General features: G+C 43.6%; 1 protein-coding gene across 1 annotated transcript in view; it reads left to right on the top strand.

The window, feature by feature from the left end:
- The window catches only part of FASN (fatty acid synthase), a 1,281,817-nt gene that overhangs the window by 379,647 nt on the left and 883,426 nt on the right, over positions 1 to 18,744 (top strand). The window contains exon 14 of the mRNA XM_044068230.1: positions 14,069 to 14,272. Within this exon, the coding sequence (XP_043924165.1) occupies positions 14,069 to 14,272 (204 nt within the window). The remainder of the gene's footprint in view (positions 1 to 14,068; positions 14,273 to 18,744) is intronic.

Here is an 18,744-nt window from a genome sequence, read left to right as displayed (position 1 = left end):
TTGAAATATGTAGGCTTACAATATAGTTTGGAATGAAATTCCAAAGTATTTTTATTCTTTAGTATAATAACATCTAATTAGTTATCTTGTAGGAACAACTGTAGTTGAACCTCAAATCAGTTGTAGAATTTAGAAAACTCTCTCAAATTCCTGGAACATAACCAGAACTGTACATGTTGAATATATCATCCAGGAATCGTAAATATAAAACTGCCCTCTTTGTATCTGGATGGATGTACATAATTCTGCTCTCAGTGCCACAGTATATAATAGCGTATAACAGGACGCAAGACACTCCCATGGCTACACCCTTTGTCTAAAATATTCTCCCTGCATAAAGATGCATTTGTTGTACAATACTGTCTCCATAAAATCTCCAATGATAGCCTCTACATTACTTTGTTTAAAATGTATTTATGAACCATTCAAGGCCTAGAGCACGTGGGATGTAGAAAAATAGGTCTGTCACATCAACCGTTGCTAAAAATTATATTTTCCCCATAGTACTCTTGTTTTAATATTAAAATATGCCAGGAGTGTTTTAGAATATAACTGTTTACTCATTTGGGTATTCCTCCTATATCATAGCTGGTATATCTTTAAAAATAATTCTATACTTAATTGATCTATTTCCTTAACCTTTTCTACGAGCAAGTCTGCGTGGGTGGGTCGTGTACACTAGACAACATGGCAGAGAAACAAAAAGGGACTTCTGGGCTTAAACATTGTAAGGACTGTGGCAGAAAGGTGCCCAATTCTGATGGGCATATTTCTTGTGTCTATCTGGGTGTCCCTTATTTGGAAATGCCTTGTGACATCAGTTAGGGCTTTAGCTCCTGAGCTCTTGCAGCGAGACAAAACAAGTTAATTCTAAAAGGATTGTTAGTGTCCTTTTAGTGAAGCTCTGTCTGAGGCAGTGATTTCGGAATCTCCAAATTCTGATGCAAAAAACAGGAGCCATTCTGTATAGTCTTCTAATGTACATTACTCCAAATCTCAAAAATCCCAGGTTCCAACAGTTTCTTTTGGAACCAAAGTCGAAATACCAAAAATTTTGCTATCTTCTGCTCCGGCACTGAACCTGTTATTGAATCTACTCGAACCATTTAGGTGCAGACCTCTTCGGCACCAACAAATAGCTACATCTATCCATTCTATTTCATCTTTCCCCCCTCTGTACATCAGACCATGGTGCCAAAGGTCGATATTCTATTTACTCCCTGGACTAGATATTCCCCTTCACTAGACCCGTTTTTAGGTCAGCTCAGTCCCTTTGTGGACTACCAGAATCTCCTTTGGGAATGTCTGTCCGTTCCTCCAGGAGTCTATCAGAAATTAATATTGTCAGATTAGTGGACCAGCTGTTGGCAGCCAGAGGCCTTTCTGCACCCTCCCGGACCTCCCTCCCGGAGCTGAAGCTTACTCTCCCAGGACTCCTACTTGTATCCCTCCTTCAACCTCCTCCCAGGTCTTGGAGCCCATTGCTTCACCGCTCCCAGTGCCAGCTGCCTTGGTTCTGACTGGATCTCACCTCTGCACCGGAATCTACTCTGGTCTTTGCTCCTTTGGAACAGTCACACCCACAGGAATGAGATTTGGCTGCTGGTTTTGGGATCCTTGGACCAGCTCCAATTTTTTCTACGGCAGTCTGTGGCTCTCGAGGCCATGGTAGTTTCAAGTCCTTTCTCTGCTTCTACTCTGGGAAGCGGCTCGTCTCAGTGAGGTGTGACCCCCCCCCCCGGTTCAGCGGTTGTCTTGCTCTGTTCTGGGCTCTCATCCCAGTTTGAGCGGGTTTGCCTTCCAGATTATGGAGAGAGCTTTAGCCTCGGCAGGCTCCCAGTTGGTTCCATCTCCGTAGTGCCATATCTGTTTCCTCTGGTTCACAGCTGTCACAATCTACTGCAGCTGGACAGCGGGCACAAGAGCAGCAAGCTACCCTAGTTCAGGGACTTTCTCTTCTGAGTTCTCCTCAGAACACCCCCCCCCCCGAGGAGCCTAAGGGTAAGATTGTGCAAGAGGAAGCACCTGGATTCTCAGTCAGAGGATGTAGATCCCTATGAAGGGGAAGGGTCCCCACAATCACCCCTGAAGAGGTCTCCTTTGGAGACATCCTGGAAATATTAAAGCAGAGGGGTGATTGGACCTCCTCAAACCCATCCTCTGAGGAATCTGTTTTCTTGCAAGCTTTTTGTGCCTGCCCATCTACTTCTTGGGTGACCCTGCTGACTGACTAATCATATTGATTGTTCAGTATGGGTGGAAGTCTCCTGACACCATAGAGCGTATTCCCCGGAGAACAGACAAGATAATTTCACCCCCAGAGGATTAGCCCCATTGGTCTAAGGGTTTAGCAGTGGATGCCATGTTGGTGGCAGCAGCCACCAAAAAGGAACTCTCTGAAGAGAGTTCAACTGTCCATCCTCCTAAGAGTCCTGGACGATGGACCGATTTGGTAAGTGGGTCTTTACTTCATCAACCATCGCTATTCAGTCCTTGAATTTTTTTGGCACACTTCACTAGACTCCACAGGGATCTTATAACGGAGCTTTCAGAAATCCTAGCTGGAGCAGTGTCCTGAAGAGGTTCGAGATCAGGGTGGCAAGTTGAGAGGCAACCTTGAGTCTCTAATTCATATATGCATCTTATCGCACATACAGCCAAATGGACATCTAGAGCAGCGGGTACAGGGGTTGCCAGTAGGTGCCATGCCTGGATGCACTTCTGTGATTTTGTGGACCACTTCAGGTCTTCCTTTGTCAACGCTACTGTTGATGCTACTTCATTGTCTGGCCCAAATGTTAGAGACACATTAACCAGGTGTGAAAAGGATGGAAGACCCTTTCTGCTGTGGGCGTGCGTCTTTCCAGTCCTCAACGACCTTACTCTAGGAATCAGAGGAGTGCAAAATTGTGGTTCAAGAAGACCCAAGGACCTTTTCGGGACACACATGATGAGCACCCCCCACTCCCGGGGCAGAGGAGGGAACTCTTCTGGAAGACGTCCCTCCCATGGCAGAGGAGGTCTGCGTAACCAGGGTTCCAGAGATTCCTTTTCTGGACAAACCCTACCAGTGTTCCTGAGCGGAGGCCCTATTGCTTACTTCTGGAAGCAGTTGGAAGATTTTCTCTGCACCATTCAGCCTGGCTGACAATACAACCGGATTCCTGGGTGCAGACAATCACCAGAGGTTACCACATTCTATTCAGTCTTTTCCTCAAACCCCAAAGGTGATTCCCTGATGTTCCACCCAGTCAGAGGGATCTAGCAGTACTAGAAGTTCAAAAGCTGCTTCAGAGTCATCCAGGCAGTCCCACCAGACCAGATAGGATTTAGATTCTACTCGAGATTCTTTTTAGTGCCAAAAAAGACAGGGGCCTTGAGGCCAATCTTGGATCTCAGCCTATTAAACAAATTTGTACAACAGACAAATTTCTGGATTGTCATGGTTCAGTCTATCCTTCCTTTTCTAGAGAAGGGCGATTGGATGTGCTGTATAGATCTTCAGGATACGTATTACCACATAAAAATGGACAAGGGCTCCAGAAGGTATCTTCGCTTATGGCTTGGTTTCTCCAATTCCAGTAATTGCCAGGCAGAATAACTTGCCCTCTCCAGTACAAAAGATACTTCTGGCTTCGCATAAAACATCCACCAGGAAGCTTTACCTAAGCAACTAGAAAAAATGTGTAATTTGGATGTGTCCAAACAGCATTGATCCTTTCTTGGCACCAGTTGTTGAAGTTCTGTGATACTTGGCTACTGTATTTCAATCAGGAGCCTCAGTGTCTGTTTCATCTAGCTGCCATTTAGAATTTCCATAAAGGTTTTGATCATTCACTGATTCATCGTGTATGCAAAACTTTTCTTAAAGGTGCTCAGCATTTAAAACTCCCTTTCAAAGATCTGGTAGTGCCGTGGGATTTGACCTTAATCTTACAATGCCTAATTTGTCAGCTCTTCAAGCCAGCAGCCAGTTGTGACCTCAAATTTATATCTTGGAAGACCCCCTTCCTCCTAATAGCTATCACTTCTGCTAGGAGAATTTCAGATTTACAAGATTTGTGTCTGAATCACCCATGTATCATCTTGCACAAAGAGAGAACATCACTCAGAACCAATCCCTTCTTAAGGTTGAATCAGTCCAATATCAACCAGACCATAGACTTGCTAGTCTTTTGAAATTTTTCAAATAAAGGAGAGTACTGCTTGCATATGGTGGACGTTCACAGGCAATTACGTTTTTTCTTGGACAGAACAAAATCCTCTAGAAAATCAGGCCAACTATTTCTATCCTTTTCCGATACCAGATTGGGCAAACTGGTATCAAATGTCACCTTGTCGAAATGGCTGAGACTGCATTATCTTTTATATACAACCAGAATAAACTCAAACTACCAACAAAAGTTGGAGCTTATTCTACAAGATCTGTTTCCATTTCAGCAGGCTTCAGTGGAAGATGTATGCACAGCTGCAACTTGGGCTACCCCACATACCTTTATCACTCCTCACCAATTAGACTTGGTCTCCAGGGGAAACGTGTCCTTTTGCACTATGGTGCTCAAGAATATCCTTCGTTAAGGCCGCCCAGGATCCAAAGTAGCTGGGGACTCTGTCCCATCAGTCAAGAATGAAATAAGATTGACAACATCTGATGAAGTTATGTTCTTACCATAACGTTTCATCTGTTTATCTTCATTCTTGACATCCCACCCTCCTGCCCCTTCCTAGAGACTCCTGGAGGTTCGGAACTAGTCCTGGGGTTTCATAGGGTTGTTCCTTAGACAGGGCTTCTGTGTTTTATTAACTAATGGGCAAACTCTGTCTGAGGTAATGCGAAGAGGCAGTATGGTTAGAGCCTTAGTTCGAGAGTTTTTGGCTGGCGTGAGCTTTGTATAATGGCAGAGTTGGTTCCGAGGGATCCGAACTGAACCCATCAGTCAAGAATGAATCCTGAACCTAATAAAGGTAATAAAGTCTTCGGCTATTCTAATTTTGTTTTTGAGGCATATGGGTCTGCAAATGTGGTTTGGTCGTCTGTTTTCTAGCTGTAGTGAGAGCTTTTAGGCCTGAGGAATTTGGAATTCTTAGTTTGAAAAAGTCTGTTTAATATGAAAATCGGTAGGCCTGAATACACCCTCAGAAGCCGGTGCCTGCATAGTGGCTCCGGACTAATCCAAGGTAGAGACATCCAGAAGCATCTCGCGGCATACTGGACTCCAAATGGGTCTCAGTAGAGGTCCTTGAATATGTAGTAGCTGGTATCAGAGGTTGCGAAAGCACTTCACAAGTACCGGCGGACTGGCGACTAGATTAACGGAAGAGTCCTCTGCAGTTTCGAACTTATGCGGTCTGTCTTTATCATTACGTTTTTTCAGAAGATCGGTAGTCTGATGGCTTAAAGAAGCCATTTCAGAGAATGGAGATCATGAATGAAAGAATTTAGGTACAAAAATAGCCCGATGAATAGTTCGGGCATTGAACAAGGCACAAAGTCGACAGTGCTCGTGGTCTGGGCCTAAACAGATGATGCAGTAAGAATGAAAATCTCTACAAGGTATTTGCTTTCCACAGGCAAGACAATTGTTAATTTTTTTTCCGACATCTGTTAGAACAAGAAAGAATCCCCAACTGGGTACTTAACTTTTTGAAGACTTCAGGTCAAACTCGAAAACGAAAATTTCAGGAGACTGCCGACCACTTGCGATCTGCTTTGGGCACTGCACGGCAAGAAAGACTGATGTAATGTTGTTGGCTGCACGTTTTATACCCCTGAATACCTGACGTCATGGAAGAAGTGACAGCATCAGACGCAGAAATCTGAAGACTCTGGTATTCAGGCCGGTTGAGGGCTACCTGCAGGCAGATAACCCAAATGTGATGACTGCAACAGTGAGTACACTCTAACATCTACATTTATGGTAAGTGCACACAACTGTACTTTATACCTAAAGAAATTATTTTGAGTTGGGATATAGGATCCAAATTGCTTACACATAGTAAGGTTATACTAAGATTAATTATGTTGACTGCCCAAAAAAATCGACTACTAGAACATGGAAATCAAACTCTATCATATCTGTCAACTGTACAGATGTTTGCATCATTTTTGGTCTGTTCATGAAATTGTGGTCTTCTGGCAAATTGATAAATCATTAAAGATTAAAGCCAGAAAATGACACATTTGAGTTTCATACTCTTCAGAAAATACTAATGCAAAATATGCTATGCTATCAACAAGTTTGTAAGAACAATATTTAAAACGTTTTTTCCTTATTTTTGGGCCTTTGCCCCCCCCCCCCCCCTTATTTATGGCTTTGTCCCCACCCCCTTATTTATGGCTTTGTCCAAATTTCTTCCTGTAAGAGGTTGAGAGGTATGAACTTTCTGCCCAATATTAAAATAAGTTCTTGGATGTTATAAACAAGAAAATAGGAGTGGAACCTTGGAAAAAAAGAGAAGATACAAGTTTCTTGGAAATAGAATTTGTGGAAACAATGCATGCAGAATGTTCAGGAGAAGGCAGGAAGTGAGCAACCATAGGAATTATTGCAATGTTAGGTAGTCCGATCTCTCCTTCATTTTTACATATGGGCTCGGAGCCGATCCTCTGCTTTGACTCTGTCGATTTACAGGCTGAAAGACTTCTGATTGGCTCGTGGCTAAGCAGGTATCCCATGGTGCACCAGTACAATCCCCAGATCTTGTTTGCTGCGTCGACAAGTTTGGTTGTGTTTCTCTTGGCTCTGGCTAAGTTTTTCAAAATTCTTCATATTGTTTCGTGTTTTATGCTTTATTATTGTACATTTAGTATTGCTAATATATCAGGCAGTTGCCATGCTTGCCTTTTTTGAGTGCAACTTAGTTTTTCTAGTTGTTTATTGGTATCCTGTGCACCAGTTTAGGCGCTGTGGCTCAAATTGTTTAGTGGGTAGAGTTTTGGTGGTTTTCCGCTCTTAGTCAACAGGTGCTCCTGTTGTCTTGTCTGTTGTTCTGACCTTTTTTGGTCACTTTTAGCAGTTGCTTTCTGCTATTTTGACATTTGTTTTTTGGCAGGGATCCGCTTGTGAAGTTACTAAGATTGCAAGTTTATTACCGGTTTTCTCTTAAGAATAGAAAGTTGGTTCATTTACAATTTTTCTTGTGTGCATGAGCTTTCCTTTCTGGTCTCTAAGTTAGAAGACCTATTTTCACTACACGGCTAGGCCCGTTTAAGTTAAAGGACCTAGTCCTCCTTTCCTTTTTTCTCTCTTGGCTGTGTGTGTAATATGTCTAAGGAAAGTAAGGAGCATAAACCCTCTGGGTTCAATAAGTGCATGAAATGCTCCCAAATGATGTGCTTAACGGATGTCCACTTTAGCTGTGTCTACTGCCTAGGGGCCATCCACTTACAGGAGTTTGTTCTGCCATGCTTTCTCTCCTAGAGTGTTACAGGAGAGAAAGAACAAACTCATACTCAAGGGCCTATTGAAACAGAGCTTTGAGGAAGCACTGTCCAGTTCTTCGGCTTCCACCAAGTCTGGGAAATCAAAATCCTCAAAAAGGCCTTCTCCGGCACCGGCTGGTGTCTCTGAGTCACCTCCTAAACAATCGAGACAATCCACGTCTGCCTCCTCGACGACTCAGCCTTTGGAGCCAAAGGAGAGCATCATGGTGGTGTCAGTCGGTTACAGGGGTTTTGGAACCGATCTCTGAAACAGTTGATACAGCAGTTGACTCTGCTACTTGGAGCCGGTCTGTAAGCTCCCTACCGGTGTCCATGACAATTGTCTCCAGTGCCCTCCAGGTCAAGATCCCCAACTATGTCTTCCAGGTCTTCCAGAAGATGATGTGGAGAGGGTAGTGTTGAGAACTCCTGAAGTCGTCTGTCTTGCCAAAATTATTGCTGGCTCTGACCCAGTTGGCTCCGGAGCCACTTGACCCAGCTTTACCCTTGTCTGCTATTCCTCCTCTGAGCCATACTGGCCTTTTGGAGCCAGAGTGCTTGGTGACAACTGAGGAAATGCTGGCTCCAACTCACCTTGTCGCTGCCTTGGAGCCAGGTGTGGCTCCGACATGCTCTGTGCCATCTGTCGTGTCCAGGGGCCGAAGCTGTCCTGTCTGCACCAACAGGGAGGGTTGGAATCTATCTTCGGCTCTGAGCCTTCCTCTCTGTGCGTCAGCCAGGGTGAGCTCGGACCCTGCATCTATCTCTGAACCAACAGCTCTGGCTCCGCCACCGACCCGTGTCTCTTTGGAGCAGTGGAGGTCTTCTCAAACGCCGACCTCTCCGGTTCTGATGATGAGGAGCATGCTGTCTCATTGTACAGCACCTACCACTGGCGCCAGCAGTCTTCCCCCAAGGGCACCCACTTCAGTCTCAGTCCCTACTCTCTGGAGACAGAGACCCGCAGCCTCAGGAGCCATTGGCTGGTGGCCCCCACTCTTCTGAGGCTTCCCCGGAATATCCTTCTGAGGAACCTCCCCGGAAGAGGTTATGTAAGAGGAAACATTGACTCCCAGGATGTTTTTGACATCTGACACTGACCTCGAGGAGTCTGAGGGGACCCAAAGTCATCCTCAGTCTCCTTTGTGGACATTTTAGAGATCCTTGGGCAGAGGTGCAACTGGCCCACTATTAACCCTTCTGATGAGGAGTCTGTGTACCTGAAGGCTTTTGGGTCTCGACCTTCTGCCTCTTGGGTGTCTCCACTTTTTGACGAACTAATGGATCTAGTCAGTTGAAAGCTGTGAGATACTCCTGACACTGTGGAGCCAGTCCCCAGGAGACCAAACTAAGTTCTTGTCTGCTGCTCCTGGTAAAGAGTTCCTGTCCAACGGTATTCCCGTAGATGCCATTGTGGTGGCGGCAGCCACGAAGGAGGAGTTAGCGGAGACCTCTTCATCTGTTCATCCGCCGAACAAGGAGTCTCGGCAGATGGACAGATTTGGGAAGCGTATTTTTAGTTCAGTGGCATTTACCCATCGATGGTTGAACTATCTCACGCACTTCACGAGGTTACAGAGGGATCTCTTCAAGGAGTTAGGAGATTCCATACAAGGTGCGTGTACTGAGGGAGTTCCTGACAAAATTTCTACTCAGTTGTCCACCTTAAATTCTGTGGCTAACTCCTCCATGCGACTTGTATCTTATGCTGCAGATGGAGCGAGTACAGCAGCGGGTTCAGGAGTTGCCTTGAGGTGCCACTCCTGGATGTGCTTATATAATTTTGCGGAACCATTCAAGTCTACTTTCACCAATGCCCCGTTTGATGGTTCCTCATTGTTTGGCTCCAGTGTGAAGGATGCACACTTGGTCTGAGCAAGAAGGAAAGACTCTCTGCCGTGGGAGTGCGTTTTATTGTTCCTTCCAGACCATACCCCAAGGGTCAAAGGGGCGGTAAAATGTGGTTCAAGAAGTCCCAGAGGGTCTTTCCTCCTCCTCTGCCTCTGAAGGAGGATTCAGCCTGTGCGTCAGGAAATTGCAGACGTCGCCCTAGAGGCAGGGGTGGTCGGCAATGCCAACAAGACCGTGATTCCTTTCAAGGACAGCCTTATCGGCGCTCCTGATGTGGAGCTCGACTGCTTCTCTGGGGCCAGTCGGGGGTCGCATTTCTTTGTACCCACTTGTCTCTGGTGTGATATTTAGCCAGGCATCTTGGTACAAAGAATTGTCACCAGAGGCTATATCATACCAGTTTCCCTATCACCATTTGTTCCCAAAAGGATCCCAGACGTACCACCCAATCTCAGGGATCAGGCAACTGTGGAGATCAACAAGTTGCTCGCAAAAAGTCATCCAGCCCGTCCCAGCAGACCAGATAGGATCCGGAACTTGCTCCAGGTTCTTTTTAGTTCCAAAATCACTCTGTTCATGTAGTGCTCCAGACTAACTTTCCATATCCCCTTTTTGCTCTACCTTTAACTTTAAGCTGTGCTTATTAGCTAAGCATATTCCTAGTTTCTCTCTTACCCTTTGCACTCCTTTTATGCACTGACACACTTCTCTCATCTCCCCCCTCTTCTCGTTTCTTTCATTTCTTCTTCTTCTCTTGTCTAGACTATTGTCTCTCCCTCTTCTCCTGTCTTATTTTTCTCTCTCCACCTTTCTTACCTCTTGTTACTTTTGTTTTTTCTCTTCCCTCCTACTCATTGTTTAAACCTTTTTGCGTAGACTCTAGCCATTTAATTTGAGATGCTTTGAAATTGACCTAGTACTTTTCTTTCAACAATATTTGGTGTGCCTTACCTATTTGATGATGTTATTTACTAATTTTTTCTTATTGTAATTTGTAATTTTTAATTTTTTATTATTAATATGTTTCATTGTCATGTTTTGTGTGGAGCTTTTCCCCCCGGGCCTCTACTGAAAATGGACATATATCCAGCTAGACTAGCCCGGTCAACAAATGTAAAATAAAATAAATAAAAATAAATAAAATGAACCGAAGATTGGAGGCCAATATTGGACCTTGGCAGATTGAACGAATCAGTGAAGGACAAGTTTCGGATGGTAACACAGCAGTCTATACTCCCGTTGTTAGGGAAAGACTTTTGGATGTGCTCTCTGGATCTTCATGATGCCTATTACCACATAAAAATGGACAAGGCATCTAAAAGCCATCTACACTTCCGGCTGGGAACCAGTCACCATCAGTTTCACGTTCTGCCCTTTGGTCTCACTACAGCCCCCAGGGTGTTAACCAAATGCATGTCAGTAGTGACAGCTCATCTTAGAAGTCAGGGATTCCAGGTGTTTCCTTATTTGGACGACTGGCTTCTGACCACCCCCACCAGGCATCTACTCATCCAAAACAGGGACACCACAATTCAACTTTGTGCTCTGTTAGGGATCTCCATAAATTAGAAAAAAATCTGCATTATTGCCCTCTCAATCTATGATTTTTATAGGCGCAGAGGTAGACACTGAACATGACTGCTCGTCTTCTCGCCGAAAGGGCACAGAACTTAATTTCCCATGTTCAGTGTTTTCTTCCGTTGCAAAAAGTCAAAGCGAAGTGGGTCCTTCAGCTCCTCGGGACTATGGCTTCCACAATTCTGTTGGTACCATTAGCCAGGTTGCACACGAGGATTCTCCAGTGGCTTCTGTTTTCCCAGTGGTCTGTCCAATTTCTTCCACTGTCATCCTATCCTGCTGACAGAATAATGCAAGAAAGACCGTCGTTGGTGGATAGATCCCAATCAACTGATTACGGGTGCCCCCTTTATTCCGGCCCAACCCGTTGCCACTATGATCACGGATGCCTTCCAGATCGGGTGTGTGTGGGGGGGCATTATCTCTGTAGGACTGTCCAAGGCACATGGCAAGAACATGAGGCTCATCTGCATATCAGTGTTCTGGAGATGAGGGTGGTGCTTCTGGCGTTGCAAGCACTTCAAGACCTTCTTCCTCTAGGGACAATTGCGATACAGTCGGACAACATATAAATGGTTTGGTATATCAACAAACAGGGTGGTACCAGATCTTACCCACTCTCTTGAGGCCATGCGAGTTTGGGAATGGGCAAATTCTTCCCAGCACTTTCTGGTTGCAACGCACATTCCAGGGATGACCAATGTGATAGCCGACAAGCTCAGCCGGGCAATCCTAATGCCTCACGAGTGGTCTCTGAAACGAGAAACCGTGGATCAGATTTTCCGGAAATGGGGACAGCCTTGCTGCGACCTTTTTGCCAGCCCAGTCGATATCAATTGCAGCAGCTATTTTTCCCTCATTCCCCCTCCGGGGAAGTCTCCCAGAGACGCTCTGGCTCACGATTGGCCCATGGGACTTCTGTATGCCTTTCCTCCAATCCCTCCCTCTAACTTCCAAAGTGATTCAGAAAGTCAGTTGGCTGGGAAGCAAGTTGATCCTCATTGCTCCTTAATGGCCTCGTCAGGTCTGATTCCCCTTCCTAGAGCCTCTCCTCCTGGACGATCCTTGGATTCTGGACCCAGCTCCAGATCTATTGACTCATGTTAGGTTTGCTACACCCCTCAATCCACACCCTAAAATTACCAGCATGGCTGCTCCAGTTCCATTCATAGTCAGGCTTCATGATGTATCGTCTTCAGTGTCACATATTCTTATGTCCTCCCATAAACCTTCCAACTAGGAGGCTGTATGGCAGTAAATGGAAAAGATTTTCTATTTGGACACAGAGAATGAATGTAGATCCATACACTGCTTCTATCCCTGTGATTCTGGATTTTCTTTCTGAGCTCTTTCAACAAGGATCTGCTACTGCCACTATTGGAGTCCAATTGGCGGCGATTTCTCATTTTCATTTAGGATTTCCAGATACCAATTTAATGTCTAAGCTATGGAAGACCTTTTTGAAAGGGGCCACTTTATTGAGACCACTTCTGCAGGAACCAGTGGCTTCTTGGGATTTAAATTTTATGTTGTCCAAATTGACTTCTCCACCCTTTGAACCTTCCCACTCATCTTCACTAAAATTCTTGTCTTGGAAGACCTTGTTTTTGGTAGCTATTACATCAGCTAGACTGGTATCGGAGCTACAGGCCTGGTCTATTAAGCCACCGTATTTGATTTTTCACAAAGACAGGGTGTCATTACGTACTAATCCCTCCTTTGTTCCCAATCAGTAGAACTTCCAGTTTTCTTCCCTAACCACTGTAATGCAGATGAATACCGTTTCTATCAGCTAGACATTCATGGATAACTACGTTTATATCTACAGCGGACTAAGGCTTTCAGGAAATCAGATCACTTGTTCATTTCCTTTTCTGACTCTAGATTAGGCTTACCAGTTTCTAACGTGACACTATCTAATTGGATTTCCAGTTGTATAGCCTTTATCTATAGCTCAGAGGGCAAACCTTTACCCTACAGATCAAGGCTCATTCTACCAGGTCACTTTCTACCTCTGCAGCCTTTCAAATGAGGGTACCACTTGAAAATATTTGTGCAGCAGCTACATGGGCTACCCCTCACACTTTTTTATGACACATTGCAAATTGGATTTGACATCTAGGGATAGAGCATCCTTTGGCTCCACGGTGCTCAAGAGTATTTTCCAATGAGCCACCCAAGAATAAGGCGCTAGGGACGCTGTCCCATATGTAAAAATGAAGGTGAGATTGGACTACCTAACATGAAGTTATGTACTCACCATAACGTTCCATGTTGGTAGTCCATCTCGCCCTTCATTTTTGCCAACCTGCCCTCCTGCCCCCATCCTGGAAGATCTGGAAGTAATAATTTGGTTGCCCTTGGTTGGAGACCCTTTAGTATTGGTTGTTTAGTGAGCAGCAAACAAGATCTGGGGATTGTACTGGTGCACCATGGGATATCTACTTAGCCACAAGTCAACCAAAAGTCTTCCAGCTTGTAAATAGTCAGTCGGAACAGAGGATCGGCACCAAACCCATATGTAAAAATTAAGGGTGAGCTGGACTACCAGCATGGAACGTTATGGTGAGTACATAACTTTTTTTTTTCTATTGATGTATGCTTAAATGGGATTTTAATAAAGTTCCACTCACATTTGGTGATCAGACCATTAGTGTTGTAAAATCCTGTTGTGCTAGCAGTATTTTTATTCTGTGAAACTTTATTAATATAGTTGCAAGTAGGGGCCATTTTTGCAAGCTCAAACAATTTGAATATGTAGTGCACGTCTGCATCATTGGAGATATGAAGGAATGCAGCTGGATTCAGTGTAATTCTCAATTTCCAGTGTTTTAAATGCACTGCAGTTGCTTTGTGTTCATATCAACAAGAATAATCTAAGATGTGAAGGTCCTTTTGAGACGTCTGAAATGTCTAGCCTGTCCATGTTTTGTGCATTTGTTTGTAGTAACATACCCACCCTACTCTAATTGTTTGACTGTCTATTTGTCCCCATGCATTTGTGCCCTGCTTTTTGACCACTGCTGACTGTAGTTTAATCAAGACACATACTTCTGTCCCACTTAACTCTCAATAGTGGACATTCAAGGGGTGCTGTTTTAGGTTGCATTTTTGCGTAATTAAGATGCATCTCTCGAGTTTTACCTTGCCTACTGCTTGCATGTTTCATGTTGTTTTTCCAGTGCCTAAACTAATGCATATTTTTTTGACATGCAGGTGATAAGAATCCCAAAGGCTCGTTCCTCACGCTGGATTAGTACATCAATTCCTGAATCTATGTGGGAAGGTGACCTAGCACATTGGTCATCTGCTGAATATCACGTCAACAACCTTGTGAGCCCAGTACTGTTTCAGGAGGGTCTGCAGCACATCCCAGATAATGCCATTGTTGTAGAGATTGCACCACATGCACTCTTGCAGGTACATTTCAGCCTTAATCCAGTGACGCGGCAGCAGACTTGCATACTAAGGTGCACAATTTATGTAGCAGAAGCAGTGTGATACTTTTTGGTCCTGTTGTGTGCTTCACAGGGTTGTTTGTATACAAATGTGTGCATCAGTGAAGAACTGATGGGAGTGAACGTAAATGTGTTCTCAAGAATTAGCTTGCTTTGTAGCCTAGCCTGTCTGCCTAGTGATCATGATGCTGTGAAGTGAATATTCTTACCTGTCCATACAGAGATTCTGATTCTGTAGGTGTACATTCTATCCAGCCTGTATTAGTGCTTCTGGTGCTGAGTGTACATTGTAGTCTGCTAATTTACTTGTACAGTTTCCATGATGCTGTACATGCTTGCTAGTCTTGTAGTCTACATTAATTTGCTTTTATGTGGGCCATCTGTAATGTGAGCAGTTTCTGATAGATGTTTGATATCTGACCACCTATTCCAGGGGTTTGGACAATACTGTACGATTAGGAATACAACTTTCTGTACAGACTTGCACCAACAGCAGTCTAGTGCCACATTCACTGTTGTGCATCATTGTGTGCTGTACTTATGAATACACTGTGATAGTGTGCTGTACTGGCATATGCATATCTTCATTTAGCACACATTCATGGTTGTGTCAGCTGTGTATTTGGGAGAATCTAGGCATGGCATCTTGTCTAATTTGCTCAGTATAGTAATAACTTGTGGTCTTAAATGCTGCAGTGGTGAACAGCATATTTTGTACACTCTGCTAACCAGTTACTGTTAATGTCTATCAGTTGTCCTTTTCACTCACTACATAGTGTTGCAGGATATGTGGAGGGTGCTGCCTGATATGTGAAGGGATCCGATTTGGGGTGTTCAGATAAATAGGTTTCAGATTTCTAAATGTACTGGAATATTTAGCCAACTCAGATTTTCTGGTGTTCAACTAACAGAAATTATTAGCTGTACAAGGCAGTACAATGACACAGAGGAAAACAGCAGTGGACATTGATAGAGGTGACAAGCAGCATCTGAAAACAGTGTTTTACCTCTTGCTGCCTCTGTTGGGACTGTGTGCTTCACAGAAGCACTTTGATTTTGTTGTTATTGTTGGGTAGATAGGTGGTCTTATAAACATTTTCAGCCACACCCTAGGCTACAGGGAAAATTGCCACTAAATTCCAGAACCAGATGACAAGTGTCCATACACCAGGTCTGAGTGTATGATGGCTCTAATTAAGAAGTCATTGCAAAGCCTTACAGACCCTGCCTTATCCTTAGGATTGTGAAGTCGTAGTGAAAATCATCTGCCATTGACATCGCAATACCTATGAGAGTCGGGGATATCAGTTATGACCTCATGGGCCCTTGCTTTACTGAGAAAAGATATACTGAAGAATGCCAAACTGTTGTCTGAAGGAAGTCTTTGGAGACTGGCTCAGAGCTTATGACATACACCTGAATTCCTGCACTTGGAAGCATCAGCCAAGCTGTGGAATTAGAAGTTCGTTAACAGGGCCACCAAGAGCCAGTCATCTTGTTTAAGGGAACCAAGCAGGTCATTTTTGCATACTTTGATAAACATAAGGTCAAAAGGTGGCACTTTGAATCCAGACAGATTGAAAAAGCCTTTACAGTTTCATACATTTATGTGGCTGAATTGGTGACTTTATCCAAGTGCCGTGCTGCAGTGGTAGTTTAACTCCCTTGAGAGTCGCCGTTTGAGACTGAACATATCAGATGTTCACTTAGAACTCCTTTGGGTCTGCCACATTACATAAAGAAAAAATCTCTAAACCACTTGATGTGGTAAAGGTCATAGGAGTAATAAGTTACTAGGTATCTCTGTCCCCAGAACCACTCTACAACTTGTGGTTTCCAGGTGAGCTGAGATGAACGTTTCGTCATCACTTTCCAAGGACTACATTTTGGCCATATGTGGTATATCTATGGGAGAAGTATTTCTACTAGGTGATCAGACCAACTCCACTAACTAAGTCAGCAGAGAAGGCTAGTATCCATACTCTTGAGGTTCTTGCAGATTGTCAGGCTGTTGACTGCATCACAGACAATGAAGGCATTTGAATCTGTTGCCTGTATTGCCAGACATCTTTGGCCACTGCATAAAGTGCAAGACCATCCACTTTCGCATATGACTCCTCTGACATGACAATTTAGTACGACACCAGTTATAACACCACTGTTGTATGAATGATGGCAGATGGAATTGAGCGACTGACCAGACTACAAGTTCCAAGCATAAACTCTTCCTGTAAATCCATTGGCTTGATTATAATGGAAAGTGCCTCTAACTCTTTGAGGAGTACAGCCTAGGCCTGGCTAAAAATGTATGCAGAGACTGTTTGCTGAAGTGAATTCTTTCTGAAAGGAACCAGAAAGCTTATCTAACAGCTGTGAAAGACACTGGTATTTTTGTGGTGGCTTTCCAAACCAAGGTAGGTTTTTGGAAAACTGCTCCCACATGGATAGTCTAGGTTCACAGTCAGGAAAGGAACTTGTGGATTGGTATAATTACCCTTCTGAGATGTGTGGCTGATGGTCAGAGGAAACAACACAGTCTAATGCCTGGAGACTTCTTTTCTTAGGGGAAACTTTTTCTTAGGGTCTGGCTTGGCTGGAAAGAACATGAGGTCCTGAATGGTTATAAAAACCTTTCAGCGCTTGAGGCCAGCTTTCTTTGGGGGGTCCTTATCCAAATTTAGGAATGCCTACCCAGAAATCACCCCCCTCTGGAAGGGTGATCAAAGATGACCTGCCCAAATTCACCCCCCCAACATCTTTATTAAATTTCCACATGTGACAAAGCCAATCTTACATCTGTATAAATGAAAAACGCACAAAATAAAATCACACTAGTTATAAACAGTTTACATCACAGACACCATTGAAACAACTGTAGTTGTAAACATTACTAATCACTTATAAACATTCTAGTCATTGGCAGTTAAGCATTACATAGCTCATTCAAATCCTGCCACTTAAACCTCATTCCTGCTCTGCATATACTTTTCCCACAATTCCCATTTATTTCTATATAGTTTGCTCCTTCCCTTTTCTAAAGATCCCAGTTCCAGTTTTATCTCTGTTACTATATTCACTACTTCTAGTAAAGTTGGTCTAGACTTTGATTTCCATTTTTTAGTAGTAACTGCTTTTTTGGGAACCACCATAATTAGACTCAGCAAGACTTTACTATGTCTAGGCAATTCCGATTCTGTAGTATAACTAACTAAAAAAAAAATCTCAGTCAGTCCAATCTGCCCACCCAGCATCTCCGAGCAGCTTGCATGGAATTCCAAAAGTCTGCTAGCTCATCACACCTCCAAAAAATAGGTTCCCAGCTATCTCTTGTCCGTTCTTTGGAGTCTACTTGGTGTATAAAAATACCTATGTAAACATTTCCAGGTAAAGATCCTAAATCTTCTAGACTTTGTTGCATATTTGGGAGATATACATGTATCCCCCCATTCCCATTGTGAATTGCTTATCCAGTCTCTCTTCCCAATCCATTCCAAGCTTCTCTGATTCTTGTAATTATCATGCAGTATTTTATATGCTTTACTAATTATTCCTTTTTTAACAGCAGCTTTTGTTCTACATTGTATTAAAAACTCTACCAGTGCTGGCCTTTCAATGAGGACCCCCCCTATTTCTTTCCCTTTGCCTATTCTCTGATGGCCATCCCTGTCTAGGAAGGATATCTTTAACCTACAGTCCAAATACATTTTTGGCCTCTTCCCATTCTATTACCTTTCCCTTTTTAGTTATTTGCTCACAGTACCTTGGTTCCTTTGCCAGTTTTCTCCAATAAATTCCAGCCCCTTCATGCCTATTTGTATCCCCCACAGTCACCCCTATCGGCAAAATCTCTTTTCTCTATTCTTATACTGGTTTGGTTCTTGGAATACTCTCTGCTGTTTTATGAATGTAATACTCCATGATTTTGGTTGTTCTCCATAACAGTCTGCATCCTGTGTCGTCGTCATCCCTTTCTACCTTGAATTATAGTTTTCTGCTTGTGCTATGTATAAAAGCCTTAACTCTGTTGCTCTAAAATACCCCCTCAAATTAGGTAATCCTAATTTCCTTGTTCTATTGGCAGAACCATCTTATTCCACTTGACCCTTGTGGTCTTCCCTTCCCAGATAAAATCCTTCAACTCTTTTTTCATTGCTGTCCACAATTTTTCCTTCGGTTGATAAAAGTATGCCAGGCCTTGTTTATAAGACTAAAGGAACTAAAAACATTTTAATGGCTTGTATCTTGGTATCCATATAACAAAACTTCCAGTTTCTCAATTTTTGTATCATCTTCTGCTAGTCTCTTCCCACATATCCATAGCTGCCTCCACAGTCATTTCTAATCCATACTTCTAAATACTTCATTTTATCACATCCCCATAAATATGGATATTGTTGGACCAATTGGTGTGTGGGTCCATAGTTTACCACTACT

The sequence above is a fragment of the Protopterus annectens genome, chromosome 4.part0, assembly GCF_019279795.1.
Source record: "Protopterus annectens isolate FY-2018-M chromosome 4.part0, PAN1.0, whole genome shotgun sequence".
In the NCBI taxonomy this organism is placed as follows: domain Eukaryota; kingdom Metazoa; phylum Chordata; order Ceratodontiformes; family Protopteridae; genus Protopterus; species Protopterus annectens.
This window is presented reverse-complemented; position numbering and strand designations above follow the sequence as displayed.